This window comes from Lingula anatina, chromosome 3 (genome assembly GCF_051362555.1).
Source record: "Lingula anatina isolate TDL-2025a chromosome 3, LinAna3.0, whole genome shotgun sequence".
Classification (NCBI taxonomy): Eukaryota; Metazoa; Brachiopoda; class Lingulata; order Lingulida; family Lingulidae; genus Lingula; species Lingula anatina.
The window spans coordinates 15,045,302-15,065,586 of record NC_141769.1 but is presented as its reverse complement, the minus strand read 5'-3'; the positions used below and the strand labels follow the sequence as shown (position 1 = coordinate 15,065,586).

Sequence of the window (20,285 nt, the reverse complement as noted above, 5' to 3'; positions counted from 1 at the left end):
CGTTGACTTTCCAGGTTTGGTCGAAGTAGAATAGTGAATGTTTCTATGCTTGCAGCGGCATTTTTACTGATACCTCTCATTGTCCTGGTAGCTATTGGGCGGTACACGGAGTTATGGATGGTAGTATCAGTGATATCTAACATAGCAGCAACCAGTATAGCAATAAGTTGGCAAGCCGTGTTTATTCTAACCTCGGAATGCTATCCGACGCCCATAAGGTAATATAAGCAGAGTTGTGTAAAGTATTTGTTCTATAAACCTGGTTAAAATCAACACAAGGGATTTACACATGCAGTAATTATTTAATATGTTTGTCGCTTTTATCTATGTCAATAGTTTTTATCCAATTTTGCGTACGTCAATGAGGAAACAGACATGTAAAACCGGTCAAGAAACTTAAATTAGTTTTTCTGTTCAGAAAAGACCATATTTATCGTTTCTTCATAAGCAAAATCAACGAAGCTGACCACGACACGTTTTAATAACAAACTTTAGAGAACAGACTGTTGAAATCAGAGTGTCTCCGAAAGATCATATTCATTCTCCAGAACACGATCAAATAGCAATTGCCATATATGTACTTGTTTATTACCAGGAATCAAGGTCTGGGGTTTGCCTCCATGTCAGCTAGAATAGGCGGTATCATTGCTCCTCAGATGGCGTATGTGGTAAGTTCAAACTTTTGAACTGATGGTCCACCGACGGTAAATTGAAATGTGTGCTTTATTCAACATCAGTAGTTGTATTAAATGGACTGCAAATGCAGAGTATCGAGAGTTACGAGCGTCTAAAGCTACAGACCATGTTGTACACAAGGACCCTTTTTTTGTGCAGTCGCCGTGACCATCATCAGAGCAAACAAGAAACCCATGAACAAAGGAAGTTTTGTCAACAGCAACTGCTATAACCTGTAGAGAAAATAACTTACCGCATACATGTAACAGTCGGCAGTTGTACGGTTGATCCATGCATGCTTGAAGCTGTAAAGAATATTTCACTGTCGTAAAAGTCGTAAACGTGCTTCAAAATTTACTGCTTGAAGGTTCTCATCGAAGTAAAAGCCGGTGAAATTTTTTGAACTAAAGATTTAAGTTAAAGGTTGGAAATAACTTCTAGCTTAATCATATCGCGCGCGTTAACAGAATGAATCGAGCGCAAAATGGGCTCATGCATTGACGTCCACTCATATATGTAGCAATGTGTGCCTCAAAGGAGACTACCCCTCTACGGGAGAATTGAGCATGTGAAGAATGCGCATGTGCGCAAATAAGCTGGGGATTGTTGTCGCCATAAAATGTAGTTTGACTGCGCCAAACTTTTATTTTGTATGGAAGTTGCACGGTTCTACGGTTAAAATACCTGTGAGAAAGGTAATGACGTTTCTATGAACCAACCCCCCCCTTTACATTAACACAATATTCCTAGAATGTAAATTTTCATTCATTTCAATTATTATTATTATTATTATTATTATTATGTGTAAAATAGAAGCAATAAGCTTATATGTAAACAAGAGACAGGGAAACTTGAAGCTTGTGGAGACCATTCCTTAATGTTTTCTTTGTTTAATTTCAGACGAAGTTCTGGCAGGGGTCACCTTACGTCATCAGCGTCTGTTTCGCCTTGGTGGCAGGCTTGGTTACATGCTTCTTGCCTGAGACAAGACAGAAAGCGCTAGAAGATGGCGTACCGCCAAGATCTTGGTGTTTCTGTATGGCCAAAAGGAAAAAGAGATCTTACGACCAGGCTAAGAACACTGACGTTCCTTTACATGAACTTATGTTGCAAAAGGACGAAGGGGCACGTTTCACGGATAAAATATAATATTAATATGCCAAGACGTCTGCAATAATATGTAAATCGTCTGCACAACTATCTATTCCATAAATACCTTAAAAAGAGCTGTTCTAATTTATAAGTACGTAGGTAAAATTAATTATAGCACTTGCAGTAAAGTTGCCCAAATGGAAAAGTTGAGTAACTGTGGCAGTGCATGTCTAATATTTATCCAACAACTATTTTTCAATAAATAGGCATCTTAAACAAGCTTTAAATCAAAATCAAATTGATAACAAAGTTAAATATCATCTACATACTGAGGCACCTTGTCAACGAAGGCTGGCAGTTATTCATGTAAAATAATATTCTCCATGACTTGAAACCATATTCCTAGAGTAGTACTTTAATAGTGGTAATATTACACACTAATAAGCAAGTTTCCTGCCAGGCGAGCTCTCTTCATCACTACCATTCAGGACAGATCTTGTCAACAAAGAGGACTCCTAAAGCTAAAGAGTTCCAGTTACCACTATAAGGGTACCGCCAGTTGTGTTTTAATTATTTTTCTAATTCAGTACTGCCAGCACAATCATAGCGTTTACATGTGTCCCGTATTGGACTATTTTGCTTCAAAATGCAGCTTGGAATTGATAAACACCCTTTATAACTATAGAAAAGATGTTTACATGACTATTCCCTGATTTTGATATGTGTATTGACTAATACATACCTAGGGATGTTATATGACCGTGGCGATATGATGATCACTGAAGCCTGTCCATTTAGGCAAGCTTCAGTGAAGATCGAGGGCAACCTCGAGCCGCTACCCAAAAATGTCTCGCTTCACTCGACATTTCTGCGTAGCGTCTCTCGGAAAACTCGGATTTAACCTCGATGTACCCTGTAGTCTAGAATTTCACGACTACATCTTGGTTAAATCAGTCGAGGTCTCTTAAAATGCTGGAAGCCAAAGACAGAGTGATCATGTGACCTTCTTGGCATCAAGAGAATAGTGACGTTGCTTGCGTTATATACCTACATGTACCAGTAGACAAATTTAAAATCTCTCACGCTCTTAAAAAATTAGCATAAACTTTTCACGTTTAACAATTATTATTTATCATTTTATTACACTAAGTCATATCATATGGGTATGGTTTGAAAACGGGAATTAGTTAACATTTAAGCCACACGTGCATACAAATTATTAGTAAATCTATAACTTTTTAACGAAGGTTGTGTTATTTACCTTTTGTTTTTAAGCTGTTCATTCTTCCCCCTTTATCAGATATATCGGTAAAAATCAAATGTATTCCCCCTTTGAACTTGTAATTACATGTAGCACATGAATGCTCTGAAAACCAGCACATGTATATTCCGAAACCGCCTCGTAGTAATAAAATGTCACCAAAACGTAGAATTATCACTCCTGTGGACTTGAAATAAACATCCGTTTGATTTTGACTATATTTCGTAACCGCCTCGTCGTCAGAAATAATAAGAAAAAACTAGAATTATTACTCCCGTGAACTCGTAATAAACATCCGTCGATTTTGAATATATTCCGAAACTGCCTCGTTGTCAGAAATATCACCAAAAAGTACATTTCTTTCTCCTTTGCACTTGTGAAAAATTAGTTTGACTATATTTCGGTCCGACGCTCCTTTTTTTTATCAGAAATGTCACTAAAAAGTAGAAGTTCTGCCTTGGGACTTTGTTTCCGCAGCAGTCCCAGCTAGGTGTGGCTCAGCTGAGACGTGCATGGTCAGTGTCGACGGTTGATTAAATACTTCTCAAGTCAGTTGTATGTCCACGACAAGTATTTAGCAAAAATTGACCAAATTGGTCAGACATTACGTAAGAATTTGGGGGAGGTGACCAGCACACGTGGACGAGTTTATTCTGTATAACATCTCTAGAGCGTGATATAGGGTCACTTTATTCGGTTTTAGGGGTGTTTTAGGAAGAAATTACTGCATTTTTTCTCGGTATGTATGTCAAATAATACACTGTCACCCTCTCGCGATATATGCCATGAACACCTCTCGCTGACGCTCGAGGTGTTATCTCATATATCGCTGGGGTGACAGTGTATTATCTCACACATAACCAAGCCAATCAGCGGCGGATTGAGGCCGTCTTCTGGGTCTTCCAGAAATGCTTTGTCAATGCCGAAAGTTATAAATTTCGTATTTACAAACACCACTTTATTGTGTGCTTTGCTGACGTAACTCAAGTTCTGGAATATGTCACGTTTTGATTGTCGTATGGTTCACAGCACTGGATATCCGTTTTTACTTGTGCACTAACTCAGAGTACATCATGCCTCCGTTTGAAGATATCCTGCTGAAAGTTGGTAAGTACATTGGGGTGTTGGATAAAAATATCAGGCAGCTTGGAAACAATATGTACAGGTATGTACCCTAGTATTGGACTCCTTGGAAATTGCCACCAGGGATTAATTAGGCAGTATCTTCTGCATATTCAGATAATCTGAATGAAAGACAATTCAACGTGTACAACATGCGTTCAAAAATGTGACAAAGGCATATTTTTATGTCTGTATATTCTCCAAAGCTATTTAACTTTCATTAGTTCCGTACGTACTTTCCTTATATAAAAGAGCATGTTGTCGATATTTCTTTCTAATATGCCACTTAGAGACTGGTGATATAAATTATTCATGACTCAATTAAAACCAAGAAATTTAAATGAAGACGGCACAAAACGTCTTTCAGGTTAAAAGATTTTCCGCGACTAGGTGAAATGTTTTTAAAGAAAATAATATCTAATGTCTAAAGGATATCTAAAAGAATTAGGTTGCACTGTTGCTGCGACGGAATACGGAATAAAAACAGTATGCAAATGCATGTTTCTGAATAACCTAAACATTTATGATTTAATATTTAGTAATTCACTCTATTACAAGGTCCATTTATGCCAAATAAAATGCAAGTATTTCAACTGCTTTTTAAAAAAGTTACTTTATTTCTTTCTTCTAGGTCAGATAGGCTGGTACCAATTTGCGGTAGTATTTACCATAGCTCTAGGATGGCAGTTCGTCGGGGTATTTTCCATGTTAGCCCTAGTCTTCGTCGGAGCTGACCCGGGTTGGAAGTGCATAAATCAGTATGAGAACCAGACTTTGAATGATAGCTTAACTGTGTATAATGTAACTGAGATAATTTCTGTGCCACTGCTGTACAATAGCAGTACCCAAGGGGAGGAAGTGGTGGAAATAAACAAGTGCACGGAGAGTGGTCTTCCCTGTTATGGCCATACCTTCAACACTGATTTTACATCCATTGTAACAGAGGTAGGAATGTGTGTTATAACAAGCCTTTCGCACTGGCACGTTTTACGCTTTCGTGTGTTGTATTTGTGTGTTATTTCGTGTACCTGCTAACCTCTGCAATTGTTTTCATTTCTTGCCTCTCTCTAAAATGTGAGCGTTTTATCTTATTCTTATAACTTTTAAAATGAACGTTCTGAGAGTGACTTAACGATATCTATGCTTATGGTGAATATTTCAACTCGGGTAAATAGAAATTAATCTATGCTTAATTTTACTTGAGCTCAGCCACTTGTTGAATAGCCTGTATTACAGACATTCATATATCGGTGTCTAACACGCTTTATGTCTGTGGACCCCTATGCTTTGCAATTATTTACATAATGCTTTTCAATGTTTATGCAATGACGATTCACAGTTACATTATATGATATGTTGCCAAGACAGTTCCTCTTTACATACTGATAAACAATTTCCAACAAGTCTTATGATGCCAATATTTGTATCGTAATTTATCATGGTATTTTAACATAAATAGTGTTCCTTGCTTGGCGTGTATGTGACTTTCGTTGTAACATATTTCCAATCATCTAAGTAACGAACACCTATAAGGAAATTATTTTAGAATCTATGAATAATACCTGTCATTATTCGAAGATAAGTTAGTAGAATTTTGTTGCAGGATCATCCCTCAGTTATCCACTTCCTCAGATATGTAGTATATTTTCTATGAAGTCTTTGATCTAGGAATTGCAATGGCCATGGGAGGGTTCTGGGCCTGGTTCTAATATGACTAGCCTGTAGGATTATCATGCTGAATAATAAATGAGAAGTCACGCTCCCAAAGATATTTTCGAAAGAATTCCTTGAGTTTCTCTAGTAAATGTACTTGGATGCATTGCTCTGTTAGTGTTCCCGTTTACCATCCCGCCTACACCGTAGTAGCCAATAAACGCCATATTATGACCGATAGGCAAAAAATTCGGAAGATACTTCTAACCAGCTGATCTCCAAACCCTTACGCGCCAACACTTCTGAAAACGCTGAACCTGCTTTCATTGAAGAACAGCACGTATCACTGCTTAGTTGTTGGCTGGTGCCCAGGCCCTAGTATTCTGGTACACTATCTGACTCGACGTAGACGGTTCCTGGCGGCGATCACTGGTCTCTTTACTGCAACCCTGCAAAATAACGGTGAAGGTACAGACGTATCCTGTAGGAAAACTCAAAAACATGCCTTGCCTTATTCTGGTGACTTTTTTTCAGTCAAGTTCTTTAATGGCATAAAACATTTTCTACGAGAAAGGCGTGCTAACATTCACTCTTCTCTGGGTTTGAATTTCTTTGGGCGGCCTTACCCAAGCAATCTTGCCCATGTACCTATTTGGTTATATTGTTGTCTTACCCTTAGAAATGTTTCTCATGAAACAACCCAACCTTCTGGCAGGTCGAAACTCCCTCTTCTGTCAACTGCATGGTCAAAAATTTACCCCTCTCATTTACAGTAGGAAACGAATATTACAAATATAATTAATACATGTATATTTCAATGCTTAGGCTACGTATAGGTAAATGTTCTATTACTAACTTCCCATAGCTGTTACGTTTTAGCAAAATTAAATATATAAGGGTACCTTTGCAGCACTTCACATAAATGCAGTAGGGGACACTTAATTTGGCAGGGGGCAGAATGTGTTATGAGACTTCAGGATATATTGAACAGCTCATTAAGTGTCTTATACACCCAAAGGGATAAGGGTTCCCCATGTATTGTACCATGTATATGACATTATGATAATGAAAAATGAATTAATTGTATCGTTCCAGTGGGATTTAATCTGCAACCGAGACTTTATCAGTGACACTATATCGTCCCTCCAGATGGCCGGAGTACTGATAGGTTCTCTGGTGTTTGGACAGTTGGGGGACGCTTTAGGTCGAAAGAAGGTAAATCGCCGATCATCGAACCAAATACCTCTATGTAAGCCGTTAACCAAACACGTTCTTGTCTTGTTGCTATTGAAATTTTATTTTCAGTTTAGAAAATCATTTTGTTATGGTATTTCAGTTTCTGAGTAGAATCATTTCTATGCTTTTAAGATTTTTCCTGCCCTTTTGGCATTTGGATAAAAATATAAACATGTGCTAAAGGTTTGATACCTGTCTAAAATGATAATAAAAATCACAGAGAGCTTAACCTTTTTTAAGAACTTGACCACAATTTTTGTAGGTATACTTTTTTGCCTTGCCGTTCACCAGCATAGTAGGAGCAGCGCAAGCTTTTACTAATGACTGGGTACAGTTTGCTATACTACGCTTCCTTAGTGGAACGGGGATTGGAGGTAAAATTATAATGGCTATTATCAACCATATGACATGACAAAGTGCGTCAGGATGTATGTTCCAACCTGGATAAGATTGCGGAACACACACACACAAACACACACACACACACACACTTTAATTTGAAAATCCGCAACTCTGAGTTTCATGGACATTTCCTATGGGTAAGTCTGATCAACAGGATGTCGACTTCTTTGAAATTTTTTTGAAAAGTCGATTTATTTGAAACTCATAGAAAGGGTTTTAGTATGCCTTGCGATTTTAAATGCTGTATAATGAGTTGAGCACTTAAAAATGCTTTATATATATAATTATATGTATTACTGCTTTTCGAGGTCTTATTCACACTTCATTAAAATCTACTGAAAATTATTTAATCTTTCTTTCTTTTAAACCATAATTGCGATTCTGCATAACATCTTCCATCGTTGCATTTTTTCTGTCGTTCTGGTGCAGGTTGTATTGTTGTCGGCTACGTTTGGAGTCTTGAATTCCTCGGCCCTAAGTATCGCCCTGTTACAACTGCGTTGGGGCTGTGGTTTTTTGGATTACTGATACTACTGCTGTTTGGCTACTTCATCCGAGAATGGCGTACATTTTTGCTAAGCACTACTCTACCAGGAGTCTCAGTCATCATCGCTTGGTGGTAAGTTTAAAACATCATTTAACATGACGTGTACCTGTTTTAATGACCCTGAGTGTCAGAGTCCACTTGAAACCCAGCTATGTTATCCACAAGCTTTTCACCCTCTGATATCACAGGGGTCCATAGAAAAGCCTGTTACAAAATTGAAACAATTTTGCAGCAGACTACTAGCGACCCCTGTGGTCAGAGGGTACAAGCGTCACCGGATTCTGGAAATGACAGTGATATGCTGGTTATCTTAGTGGTCACCTCCCAGTAGCCTCTGAGACTCAACATGTTTCTTATAAATTCAATTATTGGCTTAAAATAGTCAGTCGTACACCCTCCTATATTACTTCATATGTTATGGTGTATTACAATATTAAAGTAATTGTGTTCCTTTTCCAGGTTTCTTCCGGAGAGTCCTAGGTGGCTGCTGTCGCAGGGTCGATATGACGAGGTTGTCACTATTGCCAAAAGAATAGCGAAAGGAAACAACAAACCTTTGCCAGATATGGATGCTTTTGTTCAACAATGTGAAGTTAGTTTTCCTTTAGTAACGCTCGTGTAACGTTGTCAATAATATCAAATGTTAACATATTTTAGTGTCTTTAGTTGTGCAAAGGGCAAACTTTAATTTCGTAAACAACAAATCTCCTAATTATGGAAACCTCCTGCATTTTAAGTAACATATTTTACATATATAAAGTTTTTGAATAGAGCAAATAAATGTTTAAAATGCAGTACGACAAAATGAGTACGTATGCGGTTGTATAAATGTTTAAGTTTTTTTTCTTTTAGAATCAATATGTAGTATAGTCAATGTATGAAATAGAAGAAGTTGAGAATATATGAAGTTTGAATGATTTCAGGAAGAAATGCATTTAGCACAACGCAGCAGACGGTACAGATTTTGGGATCTTTTCCGGACCCCGACTCTCACAAGAACTACAACTATGATCATGTTTATTTGGTTAGTTTAATTTGTATTATCAGCCGCAATTAATGTTATTTTACATGCCTCGGTAATGTACAATATATAACAAACGTGAAAAAGGTGTAACATTCTATTTAAATATTCATGGCTTTTTCAGTAACGACAAATAAAAGGGATAATAACTCTTCGTTTTGGCCATAAAATGAATTTTCCTGGAGTAAACAACAATTTTCCCGTACTTACCAATGGTTAATGAATCCATTTTTACATTCAAAGTTAGTCCCTGGTTTTTTTCTAAAAAGTTTGGTTTTTTGTTAAAATCTCTTAAGAGATTATAACAGAGTATAGCCATCAATGGAGGTCATGTGGTCTGAAGACAAGCTCAGATATCAGAATAATAGCTTTAACTGCTGTTTTTGTTGTAAAACAGAATATATTATATTTCTATGAGTTATTCACAATGTTTTTATTGTGAAATATAGACCTCATACGAAGAGTTATTATCCCTTTAACTTCATTCACTTACTTATCTTTGACAAAATTTAATGAGGTTTTGGCCTTTCAATTATTTATTAATGGCTTTCAGGTTTACAGAAAGCCTTTTAAGCTATGGGTTATTGTTCAATTTGAAGAACTTGCCAGGCAGCAAATACGTCCACGTAGGCATAAACGTCGGTCTAGGATTCATTGTTGCGCTTCTCATGCTAATTTTAACTAGATGGTAAGTAAAAGCGTCTTTAAACAGAATTTCAGTCATTGTTGTTAGATACTTTGAGCCAAACAATCCTGGATATAACTTTAAATCAGTCCATTAATGACATATGCAAATAACGACGAAAAACGTGTCTACTTGATAAAACGCATTTTAAAAATGCCATTAGAGAATTAGAGTAGAGAAAACAGATTCATATACTCTTTCACTACATTCCTCTGTTTACATAATACCTCATATATAAGCATGGTGGCAAAGGGTGGCACGTTTTCACCTACAATACTTTGAATTTCCAGTATTGGTCGCAGAAGAATAGCGGGTGTTTGTCTGCTTGTAACGGCAGTTTTAATGATTCCTCTCATTGTCCTGGTAGCTGTTGGGTGGTACACGGAGTTGTGGGTGGTAGTCTCAGTGATAACTAATATAGCCCTAACCAGTATAGAGATAGGTTGGAATGCCATGTTTATTTTAACCTCGGAATGCTATCCAACGCCCATAAGGTAATGTAAGCAGGGTTAATGTCTTCTTTCATAAAGTATTTGTTTTTTAAACCTGAATAGAATCAACACCAGGCTTGGGATATAGAAATTGTAACTAATTTCTGTCGTTTTATCTTTATCAATAGTTTGAATCCAGTTTTACGAACATCGTGTGGAGGTGAACATGTATAACCATTGGTCGGTTTTAAGAATGAAATCACCATAGTTTAACAGTTCAGAAAAGATCAAATTCATCTTTTCTTCGTTTTAATAACATTCTTAAACGAACAAACTGTGTATCCAAGAAGGATCATATCGATTCTCCAAGAACAACAAAATAACAGTTGTACTTATGTACTTATTTCCAGGAACCAAGGTCTAGGGTTTGCCTCCATGTCAGCTCGAATAGGCGGTATCATTGCTCCTCAGATGGCGTACGTGGTAAGTTGCATACAAATTACTTAAATGGTGGCCCATCGGTACCGTTTTTCTATAACTCTTTACTGGTGCTCGACCAGCGGTAGGGGGTATATGCGACGTCAAAGGTATATTTGGGCATTTGGAACCACAATTTACAGGTACACATTATCCCTTAAATGCATATTTTCTGTAGTTTTTAATGTGTTACTTTTTTGAGAGAGATGTCGTGTAAATAAAAGACAGGGAAACTAATTTCTAGTGAACTAGTGTTTTATCGTTTTTTCTTGTTTTGCTTCAGACTAAGTTCTGGGTGGGGATACCTTACGTCATCGGCGTTTGTTTCGCCTTGGCAGCCGGCTTGGTTACATGGTTCTTGCCTGAAACAAGACATAAAGCGCTAGAAGATAGCGTGCCACCGAGATCCTGGTGTTTCTGTTGGGCCAAAAGGAAAGATCTAGAGATATCTTATGGCAGGACTAAGAACACTGACGTTCCTTTACAAGAACTTATGCTTCAGATGGACGAAGGGGCACGTTTTACGGATAAAATATAGATCATGATTGACATTTTTTAATAATCACTTTTTGGTGAAAACTGCGGGTTGGGACATTTAAAATATCAACAGCACTTGCAAACATGAATTAAGTAATTTTGGCTATTTACATCAGCTCATTAATGAGCTTTGAGGGATACGGAAAACAAATATTTTTTGAAAATATTCAGTAATTGGCATTTTTAAACAAACATTAAATCAAAATAAAATAAAATTCAAATTTAAATATTATTTTCACTCACTTATTTAGGCACCTTGTCAATAAAAGTTGGCGGCTATATTCATGTAAAATAATAGTAGTATTCTCTTGAAAGCATATTCCTAGAATATAGAGTATAAATTTACTAGTACTTGTATCCAAATAACCCCACGTATGGCAATATTACACACAAATAAAAATATATTAAGTTCACGGTAAAACTTTGGTACGCTGGCTTCTCAACCAGTACAAACAATGCAATGATGGCCACTACCAGGAGCAGAATGCCAACAAAGAGTCCTTTGGTAGAGCTTACTGTCAGAGACTGCATGGACGCTGGTTATAAACTTTGTTCTTTAGTGATGAGTTGTTTTGGTTTGCAGAATAAGAATAGAAAGGGGTCTTGCTCCCTTGATATTGTTCCTCAAGATTGTGTTGGAATAGAGAAAACGCATACCATACAGCTGCTGCGATGTAACTACTACTCACACCATCAAAACGATTATCAACGTTTACACGTGTCCCGTATTTGACTATTTTGCTGGAAAATGTCACTTGGCGGTGAAAAATTATGACCAACCCTTGTGCACTAATTCATCGTGATTTGCGTGTCAGTTTACTAGTACTTTTTATTAAACGAGATATTTCACTCACAACGTTTCAACCCCATCGCTTGAAAATTAGAACCGCTTCACGCAGATCCTCGCACAATTTCTGATCTTGAATAATGTCACGCACAGACGTCAACCTAACATGTGGATATCACAGATGATGCCTTGAGCTAAAGCTCATGCTTCTATAGCCCAAGTTCTACCAGTAGTGGCACAATCGTATTAAGAGCGGTGGACAAAGCCAGGTTTATACTTTTTCAGTGACTTTTCGGCAGGGTCTAGGCCACGTTTATACTGCTTATTATAATCATAACGCATCCTGCGTATATATTCGTACTACGACCTCGATTCATGCTGTAGGTAAGATTCATTAATTACATATCATTTTATGTTGGATGCGATAAAGCTTTTGTTTATGTGTACAGTCTGTTCAGAGGCACAATTTTCAATAATAACTTGTCTATTCTTTCAAAGGCATATGTTTTGTAAAATATTTGCATAACTTTGGCTTTTTTCGCTTTTTTTTTCTTTTGCATGATAATACATACATAAGCGTACACACGAATATCGAATGATATCAGCTGCTGACGTGGATCAAATTTTCACTTTTTTCTTGTGAAATGACACCTGATTATCATTATTGTTCCCAGTCTTATTCCGTTTGTTTTCAACTGTACTGTCCCGTGTGTCGCAGACGGGTGCCGAGTGTTAAATATCTGTTTTGACTGGTGCTAATAGCCAACTTTTTCGAAGTACATCATGCCTCAGTTTGAAGATATCCTGCTGGAAGTAGGTAAGTCCCTAGAGGTGTTGGGTAAAAAATATCAGGCAGTTTGTGAACAATGTACACGCTCATGTACCCTAGTATCGCATTTTTTGTAAATTGCCAGGGAAAAACTGTACGATACCTTCTGCATATTCAGATAATCTGATTGAAAAAAATTTAATGTATACTTTATGTATTTGAAAATGTGACAAAGTTATATTTCCATGTCTGTATATCATCCAAAGCTACTTCACTTCACTAATTAAGAATTTAAAAGCGATTACCTAAATGTGGATGTTATCGATATTTCTTTTCTGAGTAATTTCAATGAAGACGATATTATACAAAACGTCCTGCAGGTTGAACAAGTATTCGTGAATTGGCGAATAAATAAGTTGAAAAAAAATTATATTTGATGTCTCAAGGATATTTAACCGTGTAGGTCCAAAGAATAATCTTGCTGCGTCGGAATAGGGATAAGAACAGTGTGCAAATACATATTTCTGCATGATTAGCCTAAATATTCTTAGGTTTTAAAACATTTAAAAAGTAATTCATTCTATTGCAAGGTCCAACCATCCCTATTAAAACATCACTATTCCAACTGCTTTTAAAATATGTTTCTTTATTTCTTCAAGGTCAGATAGGCTGGTACCAATTTGCAATAGTATTCACCATATCACTAGGATTTCAGTTCGTCGGGGGACTTTCCATGTTAGCCCTAGTCTTCGTCGGAGCTGACCCGGGTTGGAAGTGCACAAATCGGTATGGGAACCAGACTTTGAATGATAGCTTGACGGCTGAAACAATTTCTGTACCATTGCTTTACAATAGCAGTAACCAAGGGGAGGATGTGGTGAAAACAAGCAAGTGCATGGAGGGTGGTCTTCCCTGTCCTGGTCATACTTTTAATACTGATTTTACATCAATTGTAACAGAGGTAGGTATGTGTGTTATAAGAGGCCTTTCGCACTGTCACGTTTCGTGTTTGCGATTGTTGGTTTCGTGTGTTATTTCGGGCACTAAACTCTGCAATTGTTTTCATGACTTGCCTCTGTCAATAGTGTGGTTATCTTGCAACATTTTAAATGAAGGCTCTCAGAGTATTTTTACGATAACTTTTACGTATATTTAAATGCGGAAAGATAAAATGTATGCTTATCATTTTTGCCTGAGTTCAGATACTCGTTTTACAGCCTGCATCACAGATATGCATTATATGGTTCGGCGTCTAACATGCTTTCTTTCTATGGGCCCCTATTGTTTAAAATACTTTTTAAAGCTTGTAAATGTTTTTACCATTTTGAATTACAGTAGTACAAGTATATGATATGTTGTCTAGACAAATAACCTTTACCCCTGTACGTACTTGTATTTATAAATAATATCCGACTAGTCCTCTTATAATGCCAATATGTGTATATGTGATTTAACACAAAATTTTAATATAAACAGGTCTTCCGTGGTTCGCATGTAGGTGGATTCGATGTCACACATTTCCAATCTTTTAAGTAAATATAACTTATAAGTGATTAATTTTAGAACATTCGAATAATATCTGTTCAGATCATGTACTAGTGCTTGTTCATGTGTGACAATGAAGGGCCAAAAAGTAACTCTGACTTAGGTTTTTTTATAAATATCGAATCTTATGCTGATGGTCTCGTACTAATGGCTGACAGCACCGAAAACTATAACCGACAATCATCAGTGCAGTAAATGATGGATGTTCATTAAACACAAAAAATGAAGTGTGTTTTCAATAAAGTTGTAAATATGTCAGTCTGCTATAAGAGCACTTGCTTCAATCATACTGAAATCCAAATGGTTGCATGGTCATACGGGATTTCGCAAGTGTTTGTTGTGTAGCTCCAGTGGCGGATTTAGGGGGTGTCAGGGGGGCCGACCCCCCCCCCCCCCCCCCCCCGCCTCCCTCCGATTTCTGAAAAAAAATCACACTAATATTAAATTTCCCCTCTTGAAACTCTTAAATAGCTGAATCATAGTTCTAAACCGTACCGAATGGCACCGGTCGCCCTTTAATATACCAAAAATTTGGGGGCCTTTAGCGGGCCCCGAACCCCACATCGGCTTTGCATTAACGCCCCCCCCCCCCCCCCCCCCCCCCCCCCCCCCCCCCCCCTTCACATAATCCTGGATCCGCCCCAGAGCTCCAATACTAAAGTGTGGATCTGGTGTTTCCAGTTTCTGTGGTCGTTGCAAAAAAAAAAATGTGTGTAAAGCTGTAAGGTCGTACCTATTGGATCGTCCATGAAATTCAAAGTAAAATCTGTAAATTGAATCAGGCAGGAACCCGATGAAATGAATTAGATGGCTAAAGATAATGGAACGATCTGATTGAGATTCAAAACGATAAGATTGTGAAACAAATTATAAATAAATTTCCATTTTTATTGTGGAGAGTTAGGCCTACTTAATTTCTGAGCCAATAAAATTTTGATACTGAAAACAAAATAAAAAACGCATGAGAAATATTTCAAATTTCAAAAAGGCCACTTTTAAGTCCCTATACCCACGACATATTTTACGTTTAATGGTAAAATCTTAGGAATCTGTATACGTGAAACTGAAGACGAAAATTTCAACGATAAAAGATGAATTTTACAATAATGACGAAATGTGTCTTCTATTGGCGTCACTGTCTCGTGGAGTATATTTAAAACACACATTGAAGACAAGTCGCAAAACTTATAACCACAATGTATGTTATAAGACAAAACGATACACAGCAGCTCATAAAGTGTCTCATAAACCCGAAGGGATACGCGTTCTCCATATATTGCATTACGTACATGACATTATAATAATGAAAAATGAATTAATTGTATCGTTCCAGTGGGATTTAATCTGCAACCGAGACTTTATCAGTGACACTATATCGTCCCTCCAGATGGCAGGGGTGCTGATAGGTTCCCTGGTGTTTGGACAGCTGGGGGACGCTTTCGGTCGAAAGAAGGTAGAGTACTGATCATCAGACCAAATATCTTTATGTAAGCCGTTAGTGAAACTTATCCGTGCCTTGATCTGTTATTATTGATTTGTTATTCGGTTTTGATAACCAGTTTGTAAGCATTTTCATTTTCCTAGTAAAATGACTTAATTGTTTTTCTCTTTGGGGACTTGGATAAAATTGGAACATGTACTAAAATTTTTATCACTGCTTTATTTCTGACTACAGTAAACATTTTCAAAAATAATCCACAAAAAAACAGAGAGCTTAAACATGCCATGAGAATTAAACCATTATATTTTTATAGGTGTTCCTCTTCGCCTTGTTGTTCACCAGCATAGTAGGAGCAGCACAAGCTTTTACTAATGACTGGATACAGTTTGCTGTGCTACGCTTTCTTAATGGAACGGGGCTTGGAGGTAAAATAGTAACTGCTCTCATTAACCATATGACAATGCAAAATACAACAGGATATGTGTTCAAATCCCAACTTGAATAACATTTGCGGAATAAACCAATTTTAAAATATAATGGAATACTAACTGGTACTTACTTGGCATCGAGTGGGTATTTGAGGGCGTTTTATGACTGAATTAAAATTTTCTATAAATTCTCTCGCTCTCTCTCTCTCTCTCTCTCTCTTTTAAATCGTAAATGAGATTCTACGTTGCATTTTCTGTCGTTCTGGTGCAGGTTGTATTGTTGTCGGCTACATTTGGTGTGTTGAATTCTTCGGCCCTAAGTATCGCCCCGTTATCAATGGGTTAGGGCTGTGGCCAGCGGGATTAATGGTACTAGTGCTGCTTGGCTACTTCATCCGAGAATGGCGTACACTTTTGCTGAGCACTACTTTACCAGGACTCCCAATCGTAATCGCTTGTTGGTAAGTTTAAAACGTCATTTAACATAGCATGTGTACCGGTTTTAATCACTCCGAGTTTCAGTGTCCACTTTAAACCCACTTTTATTATCCACAAGCCTCTTACCCTCTGAAACCAAAAGGGTCACTAGTTTATCTTGTTGCAATATTGAAACAATGAAAGTACTAGCAACCCCTATACCGTCAGAAAGTACAAGCCTCTCCGGATACTGGAAACGGCAGAGATATTTCCCAGCGACCTTTGAAATTCATCATAGTTATTATTTATTCAATAATGGACTGAAAAATAGATAATCTGATCTGTAGATTACACCTCTGCTCATTTTACTTCATATATGTTATAGTATAATATATCATTAAAAGAGTTATGTGTCCTATGTCCAGGTTTCTTCCGGAGAGTCCAAGGTGGCTGCTGTCGCAGGGTCGATATGACGAGGTCGTCGCTATTGCCAAAAGAATAGCGAAATGCAACAAAAAACCTTTGCCAGATATGGATGCTTTTGTGCAACAGTGTGAAGTTAGTTTTCTTTTAATAATGTTCGTAAATGTTGTCAATAATATCAAATGATAACATATTTTATGTGTGTCATCGGAAAGAAAACTTTTGTTTTACACGTTGTAAGGGAAGAATTAAATTCGTAAACAAGGAGTCTCCAAAATAAGGAACCGCCCGCCTAAAAGTACCTTGCTGATGTGAAATTTTTGAATTGAGCAAATAGATAAAACAAAAACGTTGGAGTAGGCCAAAATCAATGTAGTTGCAGCTGTATGAGTGTTAAATTATATAGTAGTTTTTCTCTTAGAATGTATAGTTTGTATACGAAATAGAACAACTGAGGAATATCTGAAGTTTGAATGGTTTCAGGAAGAAATGCATTTAGCACAACGCGGCAAACGGTTTGGATTTTGGGAACTCTTCCGGACCCCTGCCCTTACCAAAGTTACAGCTATGATCATGTTTATTTGGTTAGTTTCAGATATTTTATCTACCGTAATCGATGTGATTGTGTGCGCTTTGGTAATGTTCAACGAAAAACACGTGAAAAAACATGTAATATTCTATTTCAATATTTTGTGGCATTATTACTTACGACTTAATTAACTTCATCCACTTATAAATATTGGATAAAATTTAGTGGGACATGATGCCTCTCAATTTTTAATGGCTTTTAGGTTTACATGCAGTCTTCTAAGCTACAGTTTAGTATTTAATATAAAGAATTTGCCAGGCAACAAATATGTTCACCTTGCCATCAACGCCAGTCTTGCGTACTTCGATGCGATTTTCATACCCATATTAACAAGATGGTAGGTAACAGCGTCTTTAGACAGAATTTCAGCCAGTGTTGATGGAAAATTTGATCCAAACAGTCCTGAATGTAAATTAAAACACCCAAATAGTGAAATGTGTTATTAAAGAAGAAAAACATGCCTTAAAATGATACACGATACTGCACATTAAATGCAATCAGAGAAGAAAAAGAGAAAGTAAAGAATACAATTTTATATTCACTTTAGGTGCATTGCTGTGCTTGTATCACACGTTATATACATGTAAGCATTGTGACGAAAAATGGCACATTTTTACCTCCAATGCACTGAATTTCCAGGATTGGTCGAAGTAGAATAGCGAATGTCTGTCTGCTTGCAGCGGCAGTTTTACTGATTCCGCTCATTGTCCTGGTGGCTATTGGGAGATACACCGAGTTGTGGGTGGTAGTCTCAGTGCTATCTAACATAGCAGCAACCAGTGTACTAATGGGTTGGCAGGCCATGCTTATTCTGACCTCGGAAAGCTACCCGACGCCCATAAGGTAATACAAGCAGTGTATTTGTTCTTTTAACCTGGTTGAAATCAAGGCAACACTTGGGATATAATAATTTTAACTATGTTTGTCATTTTTTCAATCAATAATTTGTTTCCAATTTTACGTATGTCAATGTAGAAATAGACATATAAAACCGATCAAAAAATCATTTTAGCTTAGTTTTCCTGTTCAGAAAAGATCAAATTTATCATGTCTTCACAAGCAAAACAACGAAGTTGAACATGGCACGTTTTTATGACATACTTAAAAGAACAGACTGAGTTGGAACCTAAGTATCCCTGAAGGAACATATCAATTCTCCAGAACACAACCCAATATCAGTTGTCATATATGTACTAGCTTCTCTCCAGGAATCAAGGACTAGGTTTTGCCTCCATGTCGGCTAGAATAGGCGGTATCATTGCTCCTCAAATGGTTTATGTGGTAAGTTGCAAGTCATCAAAATATTGCTCCGTAATTCTTCCATGTTTTTCAACTGTTGGTCCACCGATGGTAAGAGGCTAAAAAATTGAAATAAGTGCTTTATTCGACATAGGCAGTAGTATAAAATGGATTGCAAATACAGAGCATCGAGTGTTACGAACATTCGATCTAAGAACGTCTAAAGTTACAGACCATGATTAAGGTAATTATATATATATATAGTCCATTTTATACAATATTCCTAAAATGCATTTTTTCAGTCTTTCTAATTATTATTTTATTTATATTTTCTGAAAAAAAGACAAACGAACAAAACAGTTATATGCCAACAAAGGGTTTGAAACTTAGAGTTTATGAGACTATTCCGAATTGCTTTGTCTTGATTGACTTCAGACAAAGTTCTGGGAGGGGTCACCTTACGTCATCAGCGGCTTTTTCACTTTGGCAGCAGGCTTGGTTACATGGTTCTTGCCTGAAACAAGACATAAAGCGCTAGAAGATAGTCTGCCACCGAGATCTTGGTGCTTCTGTTTGTCCAAAAGGAAAAAGAAGTCTTTCGACCAGGCTGAGAACACTGACGTTCCTTTACAAGAACATATGCTGCAAAATGACGCAGGGGAACGTTTTACGGAAAAAATATAATTACATTCGACGCTATTTACATGCTATTTGGATACCATTTTAAAATAATCATACTCTGATAAAAGTTAAGGTTGTGCCTTTTGAAACATCAACAGTTACAAAAGAGTATACATCTACATTTTCACGACCTTTTGGAATGGTCAGCTGCATAAACTTTTTAACGCTGAAACAATGTGCATATTGTTTTATGCAATATGAACAACTGCAGTACTGTTTTATCTATTACTATATATTACTCTATGGCCATTTTCATTAAAATTGGGAGACCCTGATTGTTAAATGGCATACAGATGTTGCATTCAAAAAATATATGTACATATGCAGACAAATATAAAATAAAATAAATAAAATTGAATTGAATGCTTTACTTACTAGTTACACTAATTTAAGGGGTGTAGCAGAGTAAAATGGCCTTCAAGTCGTGTTTTTGGGTTTTTTTGTGTATTTACATTAAGTATCTAACATTGGATGTAATAATTTTTTTTTAATTTGCACCGACAAATGTGTGTTTTGATGGCTTTTTCAACCCAGTCAGACTGACGACTAAGCCACGCCTCCATTGGCAAGGACTGTTGCCATGAGGGGGCGGAGCAAAGTTAATGAGTTATAAGGCGATTACGTGGGCGGTAACAGGTCATAAGTCTTACATCAGCTAAGCAGTGTAGAAGTCGAGTACGATATGGGGAAGAGTAAAGTTCGTGTTAAATGTACATTTCCTGGAGAAAGAAAGAAAGAATTTTAAAAGAGAGTATTCGCTGCGGGTGGGGAAAAACGGCCTTCGTTCAGTCGGATGTCGAGAAAGATCTACGAGGAGAGAAAGTATA

At 37.1% G+C, this 20,285-nt stretch overlaps 3 protein-coding genes across 5 annotated transcripts; all 3 read left to right on the top strand.

The window, feature by feature from the left end:
• Positions 1-25: 25 nt before the first annotated feature.
• LOC147762951 (uncharacterized protein F23F12.3-like) lies at positions 26-3,426 on the top strand. Its single transcript, XM_087009004.1, has 3 exons — positions 26-218; positions 596-668; positions 1,576-3,426. Exons 1-3 carry the CDS (start codon positions 46-48, stop codon positions 1,822-1,824), a joined length of 495 nt encoding a protein of 164 aa, XP_086865130.1. The 5' UTR covers positions 26-45; the 3' UTR covers positions 1,825-3,426.
• A 439-nt stretch (positions 3,427-3,865) lies between these two features.
• LOC106181266 (organic cation transporter protein) lies at positions 3,866-19,476 on the top strand. Of its 3 annotated transcripts, none has more exons than XM_087009000.1 (11): positions 3,866-4,135; positions 4,782-5,095; positions 6,899-7,018; positions 7,302-7,413; positions 7,871-8,060; positions 8,448-8,580; positions 8,912-9,012; positions 9,563-9,697; positions 9,985-10,188; positions 18,747-18,819; positions 19,213-19,476. In XM_087009000.1, exons 1-11 carry the CDS (start codon positions 4,102-4,104, stop codon positions 19,459-19,461), a joined length of 1,665 nt encoding a protein of 554 aa, XP_086865126.1. In that variant the 5' UTR covers positions 3,866-4,101; the 3' UTR covers positions 19,462-19,476. The 3 variants fall into 3 exon arrangements, with proteins under 3 accessions (XP_086865126.1, XP_086865127.1, XP_086865124.1); XM_087008998.1 differs by lacking the exons at positions 18,747-18,819; positions 19,213-19,476 and adding exons at positions 10,536-10,608; positions 10,886-11,214 and having other exon boundaries at positions 3,868-4,135; XM_087009001.1 differs by lacking the exons at positions 9,985-10,188; positions 18,747-18,819; positions 19,213-19,476 and adding exons at positions 10,536-10,608; positions 10,886-11,214 and having other exon boundaries at positions 3,867-4,135.
• On the top strand, positions 15,578-18,523 carry LOC106159222 (solute carrier family 22 member 15-like). Its single transcript, XM_087009003.1, has 7 exons — positions 15,578-15,693; positions 15,995-16,106; positions 16,381-16,570; positions 16,952-17,084; positions 17,433-17,533; positions 17,741-17,875; positions 18,178-18,523. The coding sequence occupies exons 1-7, from the start codon at positions 15,628-15,630 to the stop codon at positions 18,383-18,385; spliced, it is 945 nt and encodes a 314-aa protein (XP_086865129.1). The 5' UTR covers positions 15,578-15,627; the 3' UTR covers positions 18,386-18,523.
• Positions 19,477-20,285: the final 809 nt, after the last annotated feature.

Excerpts from the sequence above, each read along its gene's own strand:
- LOC106181266 (XM_087008998.1), top strand. The coding sequence starts at position 4,102 with ATGCCTCCGTTTGAAGATATCCTGCTGAAAGTTG. Across the intron at positions 7,019-7,301 it reads ACGCTTTAGGTCGAAAGAAG|GTATACTTTTTTGCCTTGCC; the intron begins GTAAATCGCCGA and ends CAATTTTTGTAG. Across the intron at positions 8,061-8,447 it reads TCAGTCATCATCGCTTGGTG|GTTTCTTCCGGAGAGTCCTA; the intron begins GTAAGTTTAAAA and ends TTCCTTTTCCAG.
- LOC106159222 (XM_087009003.1), top strand. The coding sequence starts at position 15,628 with ATGGCAGGGGTGCTGATAGGTTCCCTGGTGTTTGGACAGCTGGGGGAC. Across the intron at positions 15,694-15,994 it reads ACGCTTTCGGTCGAAAGAAG|GTGTTCCTCTTCGCCTTGTT; the intron begins GTAGAGTACTGA and ends ATATTTTTATAG. Across the intron at positions 17,085-17,432 it reads CTTTTGTGCAACAGTGTGAA|GAAGAAATGCATTTAGCACA; the intron begins GTTAGTTTTCTT and ends GAATGGTTTCAG.
- LOC147762951 (XM_087009004.1), top strand. The coding sequence starts at position 46 with ATGCTTGCAGCGGCATTTTTACTGATACCTCTCATTGTCCTGGTAGCT. Across the intron at positions 219-595 it reads TGCTATCCGACGCCCATAAG|GAATCAAGGTCTGGGGTTTG; the intron begins GTAATATAAGCA and ends GTTTATTACCAG. Across the intron at positions 669-1,575 it reads CTCCTCAGATGGCGTATGTG|ACGAAGTTCTGGCAGGGGTC; the intron begins GTAAGTTCAAAC and ends GTTTAATTTCAG.